At 46.0% G+C, this 10,101-nt stretch overlaps 1 protein-coding gene across 2 annotated transcripts in view; it reads right to left on the reverse strand.

Moving 5' to 3' along the window:
* The window catches only part of Hwt (SH2 domain-containing adapter heavyweight), a 253,722-nt gene extending 243,621 nt beyond the window's left edge, over positions 1–10,101 (reverse strand). The window contains exon 1 of one of the 2 annotated variants that reach the window (XM_077699734.1): positions 9,802–10,101. In XM_077699734.1, coding sequence (XP_077555860.1) covers positions 9,802–9,892 — 91 coding nt within the window. In that variant the 5' untranslated portion in view covers positions 9,893–10,101. The remainder of the gene's footprint in view (positions 1–9,801) is intronic. The other variant, XM_077699733.1, reaches the window with a different exon arrangement.

The following is a 10,101-nucleotide window of genomic DNA, read 5'->3' on the forward strand; positions in this document are numbered from 1 at the left end:
TAGTATCTTGTATGAGGAATCTAGAGCCACTAGATGAAGCGTAGCTTATTTAGTGGCTCTAGAGGAACCCATAATGGACAGCTAAGGATTAATTTAGCTCACCTGGCATCCAAAATGTCAGCTCCGCGGGAGTTTCTGTATCTCACTTTCACCAAAACTATAGCCTGCAGCTTGAAAACGCTGACGCTGGAAAGGCATGAAACTGGAAGCCTAACCGTGCCCATAATTACAAGTGAATAAAAAATAAAGAATATGTAGCGGGAAGCGAATCCAGTATGGCCTAATAAAAGAACGCCTAGGACGAAGTTACACTTTTTTTTTCGAGAATATCCACAAAAAAATTCACGCATCTCCACGAAGTGAATCATGACGAGTGGGCGAAGCACTGGGGATCGTTCTTACCGTAAATCACCCGTGGCATTGCCCACTCGCGCATTTAAATGAGTGACAACGCGTGTGTACAGTATATACAATTCCAATCCAATCCAATCCGTTACAATTCAATTTTATCCAATCTAATCCCAATCCAATCCAATGCTCATCGCGCATGCGCAACACTGTGTACACGGACGCCAAGCCCCGGACAAAGCGAGGTCCTAAGGTGCTCCGCCCCTAAAAAATCGTTGCATCAGCGTTACATGAGTTCGGTTAAACAGACCCTATACCGCAAACTGAAGCAAAATTGAGCAACCTGAATAATGCTGACAGACTGGAAAACACGGAGCTGCGAGATAAACATGGTTTCGCGGCTGCTGGACTTCCGCACACAATCGGGCGGTATCTCCTCGTGGTATCATATCTAACGGTCGCCGAGTTTCCAGAAGGAGCCCGTTTATACTGTTGACCGATCATCCCCCAGCTTGGAGGGTTGTGTTTATGGGTGCAACAGCACCGCCGAGTTTTCGTCGGAAAATCCCACTCAAAGATGACGCTCTCCCGCTATTTCAATGCATTTCACGGCGCTTGCGTCACTCGCCGCAAGGCTTACGTCAGACGGAGAACGAGTTGCCTTGCGGGCGAGGCCAAGCGAGTTGTTTGCACCACACGGGTTTGCCGTGATTGGAAAAAAAAAATGTAGTGGTAAGGCTTTACCGTTCACCCACTTATAGGTGTGTTTATTCCCCCAATAAATTGACCCCGTGTTTTCGCGCCACTTGGCAAATTTCCAATTTCTCCTTGTACTATACAAAAAACTGCGGTTGATTCCTCTGTCATAGGAATCGGTAAGACACGAAAGTGAAATGTACAGCAAAATATGAAGCTGAGCATGATTTGCGGGTCGGCGGCTGTCTTGTTGGTGTGCTTGGCGACCGAAGTCCTGCTGGCGGGTCGCCTCGGCAAAGGTGTACTGGCGTCATTTCTGTGACGGATATGACGTCAGTGAAATCTTGGTGTATCCCGGCATAAAACACTTTCGTGTTAAAAAAAAATTGCCAGAACACATATCATTGTAACGATGTATTTTACCCTTCTAATACCCATCCGCTTAGTGATAAACCAGGAAGAATCGAGTGTTCACAATGCCACAAAATTTGACGGAGCTTTGCTTCAAACAGGGGCGAATCCAGAGTGGCATCAAGGGGGGGGGGGGGGTCATTGAAAACGGAAGGCGAGGAGAGCGAGATGAAATTTGCCCCCTCAAGAAATCTACGCAAACACTCTTTTTTTTTTTTTTTTTCGTGCTGGTACGTGTACTAAACCTGTGTACCCCAAGCATGCTTATTGTAAAGGCGTAGCTAGGAATGGCATTTGAGCGCCGCAAATGTATCTCTCGATCGGTGCTCATTTGGCTCCAATGTCATTTGAGCCGAAATTGGCATTTCAAAACCCAGTGGAGCAGCACAACTTCGCATTTGAGTCAAATGACATTTGGTTCAAATGACATTCGGACGCGAGTGTTGCAGGGGTATAAAATCCTTGCGGCACTACACAATGGTTTTGAGAATGCGCTGAGCTATTGTTGTGCTGAAGAAACTAGGGAAAAGAAGCACGCAGTGTGCACGTGCGACTGGTCAGTTACAGTACCAGTGGCCTAATATGTTTGCAAGACAAATCCCATCACGTCTGTATAGTGATTTCAAGCGTTAAGTTCTAGTTAGCTTCGTCGCACATTGAATAAGTAAGTATTTACTGTATATATATATATATATATATATATATATATATATATATATATATATATATATATATATATATATATATATATATATATACATGCTATGTATCGGAAAGAAATCTTATGCAGAAAACAAAAAGAGTCAGTATACATTGTTTTTAGAGCGTTTATTTGGGCACATGGCATAGATGAGGGTGTAAGAGTAGATAATGACGAAAGTTGATTAAATGAATACGAAATGTTCGCTTCGCGGATGATGTCTAGAAGGGAACGATGATGGGGCCCACGTGTCCACGCTGCGTATACGGTCGCGTCGGCGGAGGCGCGTCGCCGTGAGATGTCGCATCCTCGTCGGACGCAAGGAGAGGCAGGACCACAGCAAGTGATGGCTGTCAGCTATTGCATCACATGCGATGGCAAACTGGGGAACCGGGGCTTGTAAAACAATCTCGGAAGTGAGGCCATTGGCGGGCCACGGCGGGAGTTAAGGCCGCCCCCACCCGAATCCTCCTAAGCGCAACCTCCTCGGCACGGGCAAGACCCGGCCGGGGGTAGGTTGGCAGCACACGGCGGAATGAGAGCACGTGTGCGGCGCCGGAAGTGTTCCTTTCTAGTCAGCAGGAGCGTGGCATCATCCAGCTCTAACGAAAACGTCGGGAGATGGAACGGAAGCTGCTATGTCTGCCTTCAGTAGGTCACGCGGAATCCATTCAACAGGGATCTCGTGAGAAATTCGTGCCGCCAGTTGGTGGACATTCTGGGGCTGCAGCATAAGGCTACGACTAACTAACCGCAGTAAGCGAACTGCTTAAACAGCAATCGTTCGAATTACGATGCGTGCCCCGGGCTGCGACGTGATTCCGGTTACAGTCAGCAGAGCCTCTCAAACGGCTACAAGTTCCGCACAGAACGATGATGGAGGTTCCAGGACCTGTTAATCTGAACGACGTGCTGAGAGCTTGATGGTATAGTGCAATGAATGACAGTGTAAATCCCACGCCCTTGAATACTGGATTACGTAAATAATATGGTGAAGGCTGGACCAGGAAAAATTCGTCCTGGACCAGGACGAATTTTTCTTCAACTGCGAGGTTTCTGAGGAAGCTTTATAGCTTTCCTTTGTAGCCGAAGGGGTGCATTCAGGTGGATGTCAAACTTTCCTTCGCAGGAACTTACTTCACCTTGGGGATTTCCCCTAAATCTGGTCGATTAAAATTAGTGCTGGCGCCCGAAAAAGCACAGCACACGACAGCAAGAGCTGTTCGGTGTTCCGAACTGTGCCCCACCAAACCCAAAGTAATTCCTCAACCCCAAATACTGTTCCCTGCAGCATCCTACGGTCTACCTATCGCCAAACAGGGTTGAAATCGTCGCATGACTAGGTAGAGCGGTAAAAACTTCGGAGCCAACGTATGCGTGCAACTGCGTCGCGTGATGGACCAAGTCGTGTGCGTATGCGACTGAAAGCCGATTGCAACGCGAGGTGTGTCACCTGTTCAAGGACAACAACAGAAATATTGTAGCAGAAAATCTTGCCGCGTTGGAGCCAAATTTAAGTGATTTGTTCTAAGGTCGCTTGCGATTCGCCAGCGCTTGCGCTGGCTGTGCAGCACGAGCACGGCGCGGCTTGGGAGACGGCCTCGCGTGCACTAGCTGCTACGCGCCACCATCGTATCTAAACTGCCGTACGCGTGAAACATTTCTTCAAAACCATTATCTAGTTTTTGCACTCAACCACGCATTAGAGGGCACTTGTGTCGACATCCGTGGTCGCAGGCTCTTGCGCAACGGGTCGCTTTCGTTTGCAGCCAAGGTTTCATTCTCCGGTGATGCGAAGGTCTCGATGACGAGGAGAGCGCCATCACATAATGTGAGTGCGATTAAAAGTAAATCTTTTGGCACCCCCGCCGGGAATCGGGTTGAAACGGGGCGGACAACACGCACCAGTTTTTTTATTTTATTTATTTTTTTTCTGCGAGGTACGGGCGCAGTGGCACCAGCCGCGTCGCGCCATCTCTGTGCCGAAGCGGCACAGACATGGCGGTTTCCAGTGATGCCAAGCGGAGAAATGGTATTCAGTGAATACCATCTACATAACATACTTTCAGACATACATGGAATCGCTCAAGCACCAGACAGCAGAAAATGACGGTGTACTCTGCATGCCTAAATAAACGTTTCGAATAAATTTCTCAGCTTTTAAACACACAAATTCTTGATGCGACTTATAAAAAAAGATGGCATAAACTAACGAACCCGACACAGGAAATTCAATCTACAGCCATTCGTTTTCCCTTATAGACGGATTGCAAAGATAACAAAAGTCAATCTGCAGCCATTCGTTTTTTTTTTTTTTTTTTCATATAGACGTCTCCGTTATCCGTACAAATAATAAAGACAGGAGCAATCTGCGGTTCCCACCATGAGGAAATCGCTCAATCACACTATTTACGTCGACGAAAACGTCCCGGTGCGTGTACAGTAAAGCAAGTCCTAACAATCATCTTCGGACATGGTGGACCGAATAACGTCTTCAGTTTGCGAAGAGTTGATGCCCCTTTCTGGTGTTGCGACGCTGATCGGCAGCGTCACCATGGACCAGTAGGAGTGTGCGATCGCTCGGAAAAATGTCCTCGTCACAAGCGCCAAAGGCCTCAATGGCTGTCGACAGAATTTATACCCACCACATTCCTCTTCTCGGCATCATTTCGCAAAACACAAGCCATACTCAACGCAGAACGCCTGTTCAGGATTAGTCGGTGTAATGCGAGTAATTGAGCCGTACTTCATTGTAAGGCTGCTGCGAATCAGGCTGGTTCCGGTAGGGCAACAAGCATGTACTAAATTAGAAAGCAATCAAGAAAAGAGCTGGAATATATCCAGCGTCTCAGATGGAAATCTTTGGATGATGTCCACGACAGACTTGGTAGTAATGAAATTACAGTAATTTGATTACATTTTGCTGTAATGAGTGATGCAATGAATTACTTTTGAGCGTTGGTGATTCAGTAATGTAATAAATTATTTCAAGCGAGTAATTTCATGAAAATTACTCATTATTTCCCAATTACTTTTGACTACCATATAGCCTGTCCGCTTCTCTTACGGCATAAAAAGTTGACCAAGAAAAGTTGACGAAGTAGAGTTCCAATGCCCAGAGAGTCTCTGGGCATTGTAACTCTTGAACGCGAAGAAAACAACGCTTCAATGAGAGCTTTCAAAGTAAATTCACAGTAAGTTCATTACTTTTGAAAAGTAATAGTAATGTAATTACTTTCGGCCACCTGTAATTTCTAACGTAATTTAATTACATTTTAGAAAATTCTAGGAAAGTGATAAGTAATGTAATTTAATTACTTTCTAGAAGTAATTCTGCCATCTGGTCCACGATTACATTGTCCAACAGAGGCACGTAGACAGTTTGTCTAAAGCATAGAGTTTCTCACTAGGTGAGAAACTCTATGGTATGAAGTAACGTTTGAAGTAACGGCGCAGGCGCAGTCGCTTACAACTGGAGCTGCGCATGCGCAGTGATGCGCAAAATGCCGCGCCGCCGCGTCCGCCCGCGAAAACAAGAGGACTTTTATTTGTCAGTTTGGACTGCTCGGAACTCCTCCAAACCAGTTCCGTATTTCATTTGCCCATTTCCGCATATTTCATTTGCGTTATGCGGGGAAGTTCTGGGTGCCAGGGAACTGATCAAAACTGCTCTGGACAGACAAATAAACGAGACCGAAGGTGTTGCACAGAATTCGGGCTCTTTTTTTTTTTTTTTTTTTTTTTCTCAGTCTTTGTCGTCAGCATTCGCGCTGCTGAACCGTGCTCCCTTGCTCATAGCCTAAGCGACTGCTTTGGGACAGCGCTTGGCAGTGAAAAGTTGAGGAAACATTGAACGAGCCGCCGGGGTGGGGGGAGGGGGGTGAAATGTGAGACGCTGCGAAGTGTACATTCCCTCCCCTCACCACTGGGAGCAGATGTTGCGGGACCCGGGGAGGTCAGGCCAAGTTCTGACCACCTCCCGGGCCCTGGCTGTCGCGGCGGCCCTGTGGGCCTCCTCCACCCCCAACACCTGATCCCGATGGACGAAAAAACGTATTCCTTCCTTCCTTCCTTCCGCCTATTATGAGCCCGAAGCCACGAACCGAATACTACTTTGTTGGCGGATGAAACAGATAGGTGGAGATGGGTATGTAAGGAGAAAGCAAGGGGAAGAACAGGTGTCTTGAAAAACGATTTCGGTGTCTTGAAACTATGATTTCGCCTTCACGTTCTTAGAAGTTCTAAGCATACCCCGAAATATTTCGCGTAAAATTTGGCTAACCAAAAAAAATCTACCAAGGTCACCCCTAGCGCGGTTCTCCTGACTGCACGATCTCTTCTATGGCCTTCATGATTTCAGTATTCCACTACTCGGCTACTCCTCCCGGCCTCAACTCCACTCTTCCCGTATTCTGGTCGCGTGGTCCTTCCTTGATAATAAAAGATTACAGCAGTAGCAGCAGCAGCAACAGCATCAACAACAACCACAGAGATTACTGCACAGAATACCGATGAAATGCCCACGACTGTGACGCCACCGGTCGGCTTGCTGAAGTCCCTTTCGTTTATTCCTTCTGTCTGTATAGTTTTTGTTTTTGTTTGCTTCCACATTGTTGCTATTTTTGTTTGTTTACTTTTCCTTTTAAACTTTTCATTCATTATTTCTAGGTTTTCCTTTCAAACTTGTCTTTCAATATTGCTAGGTTTTCTTTTCAAACTTTTCATTCATTATTTCTACCTTTTCCTTTTAAACTTTCCATCCATTATTTGTAATATTTATTGATTCTTTGTTTGTATTTGCGTACTTCTTTTTATTTCCCAGTTTTTGCACTTAGCTCATGTACTCTACCTCCTTGTTCTATTATCGCCATTATTTGCGCTATATCGTGCCGGAATTTGCTTGCCTCGCATTCAGCTCTTATTCCTTCCCTTTGTTCTATTATTTCCATCAATTTCATGTACATCGTGCCGGAACATGTTCGACGCAACCGACCTATCGACTCCACGATGCGATAAGTTCATTCATCAATGCTCCGCACTTACAATTAAGGCACACTGAACAAAGGTGCGGGAGGGGGAGGGCGGACGAGAGCCCCCCTCAGTCGAGGCTGTAGACAACATTGGTATCATAACCCTTGTCTGAGCGGTATTATAACATTAATTGGTTTGTGCATATCCGCCTATTCTTGCGTTGTTGCGTGCAATGCGGTGCAATGCGGTGCAATGCAGGGAGGGGGAGGGCGGACGACAGCCCCTGTCAGTCGAGGCTGTAGACAACATTGGTATCATAAACCTTGTCTCAGGGGTATTGTAAAATTTATTGGTATGTGCATATCCGCTTATTCTTGCGTTGTTGCGTACAATGCGGTGCAATGCAGCGATGGATCGGTGGGTGGTACGCACCTAGTACGCGTCAGGTACGCTTTTCACCAAGAGCCTGCGAGTGGCACGCCCCCCACTGACCATGCTACAGAGAGAGCAGTTTACCGTGCTCCCACGGTGCTTTGCATTTGGCAAGCGTCGGACAGTCACCAATGTCTGCGACACTATGCCGGTACATTCAACTCCAGGCAGAAGGCAAAGATGAATGGTCATGAAGGGCAAAAACAAACAATTTCACCAAGAGAAGCGGATACCCCGCCATTTTTTCCCTTTGGAGAGGTTACTTGAACTCGCCCTGCCGCGCTCTCCTGACTGTCTGCTTATACGCGACTGCTTTTTCACGACGAATCATTTCGCTGCTCTCATCAGTGACGAGCAGATCAATGTGATGACGATACGTAGTGACGTATATATAGAACGTACGTACCAACAATATATTTTTTTTCTTACAACTACGCATAGTTTAGAAATTGAAGATTTTTATCGACGAGCGTGTGACATACGAAGCCGTTTGAAATGGCCAGACCATATTACGAATTTATTTTGCTTGTTCCAATTCAACGAATGAAGCCGGATCTAGTCAGACAAAAGCAATACCAAAGGAAACCCTGCATTTTTGTTTAGCAATTGTACAATTTGAAAGTGAAAGTTTATTTCATAAAAACAATACAAACATTTTGATATATTTCACACTCTGTGAGCGTCCGATAAGTTGGGGGGAAAAAAATAAACACGACGCTAACAGCAGGGTGAAAAAAATTATAGTCCCCACACACAGCGTTAGTTAACAACTGTAGCTTTATCAAAGCGAAACTTTAGTGTTTTCACTGATGGCGTCTGTAACGCGAAAATGCCCTGCAGGAAAGCCAACTTTCTCTGAGGATGATGATTATTGATCGTGGGTGAAGTGCAAAAAAAAAAAAAAAGCGCTTCAGTGGCCGGAATCGAACCTGAGACACTCGCGTTATGAAGCCGGCGTCTATTCGATTGCTTCATTTCGACATGGTCGAAACTCCAAACTCAGACGACAGCGCCAAAAAAGCCGTCATGAGAAAGCTTCGCATTAATTCGTTAAAAGGAGGGGTGCATGATTTTATTTTATTTTATTTATGTATTTTTTGCAGCTCTGAAAATTTGCAGCGCATCGTGCTACCAGATCCTAGCGAGTTGACATGCTCAAATTGTGCCACCATATCTGGCTCAGTCAGCGCTGTGTTGTAGAAAGCACGAACCAACTCGCCAAAACAAGGTTCCACTTTAACATCACAGAGAGCTTTAGTGGGAGAAGTAACGACAGCTTTTTGTATGAGGGACAAACGACATTTTGAGACCAGTAGGTCACTGTAGGTGCAACGATTGCCGAAACATTCCCGCGCAACCTTGAAAGAATAAAAAACAACGGCAAAAGAAAAGGAGCTCGACATATTTTAAATATATATATACTATCAGTTAATCATTAGGGAAAATTTCATGACAGATACATTTTTAGTCGACTTTTACTGACAGCGAAATCTTTACGACTGACCTGGAAGAAAATAATCACGCAGTGAGGTTTTAAAAATATTTAACTGGCATGTGTTAATTAAAACGCAATTAGCAAATGTCATCCGAGTGGCACGCTCAACAAGCTGAAATAATATATGAAATAAAAAAGCCTTCTTTGCAGCAGAAGAAGGTGAGTCCACGTGTAAACGCTTTGCATTTGGTCCACATCGAGCACCCACCGCCGAAAGCCGACATCATGCCGGTTCATTCACCTCCAGGAATGGGTAATCGTGAGAAAAAAAACAACCTCCCTTTTTTTTTTTTTTTTTCATTTCCTACCTTTGTGTATCACCCGAGATATATATTTTCCCACGACTGATTCGACTTTTCGCCACGAACGCATCACAAACGCGTCGTTTTCACAGGCGACCCAGCTGTGAATCACGCGCGCGAAGCGAAATGTTTACAAAGATGCGCAAGAAAAAAAGACGACTGAAATAAATAAACTAAATCGGGGGCGGGGGCGGCTAGATCTAGGTAAAATTATAAAATTGGTCTAATTCAGATGCACAGAGCACCAGCGGACTCCGCGCGGAAGATGACGGATAATCGTGCCATGCTCGGAAGTCACTCACCCCTGCGGCAAAATCGAAGATACGGACGCGTTGCTCTCCAACGCCGCTTTCCTCGCGCACGAGCGCGCAAGCAGCAAGAACTCTTCATTCATAAAATCGGGAGTTCTACTACCGCGAATAATTGCTTGCATCATGCATACTCACCTAATCCCAGATACGAACGCATATTGTAATCCACCCGAGGAGGCATCGGTGGCTTTTTGCCGAAGCCGAGGTGCTTGAGGATCTTGGCCATCGCCCGATGTTAAGTGAGCCGGGTTGGCCGCTCAGCTTCCCGCAGATACCTCACAACGCATTCACAGCCATCGAACACAGTCAGTGAAAAGCACTAAGCGGCCCAGCGCGGTGACCGGCGTTGAGTTCTAATTAAAAACACGACGGGATGCACTTGACAGGTTGGGCTCGCGGATGCACCAGATGCCCGACCAGAAACAGGCACGGATC

The sequence above is a fragment of the Haemaphysalis longicornis genome, unplaced genomic scaffold (assembly GCF_048455015.1).
Source record: "Haemaphysalis longicornis isolate Haplotype H1 unplaced genomic scaffold, Haemaphysalis longicornis Haplotype H1 scaffold_2, whole genome shotgun sequence".
In the NCBI taxonomy this organism is placed as follows: domain Eukaryota; kingdom Metazoa; phylum Arthropoda; class Arachnida; order Ixodida; family Ixodidae; genus Haemaphysalis; species Haemaphysalis longicornis.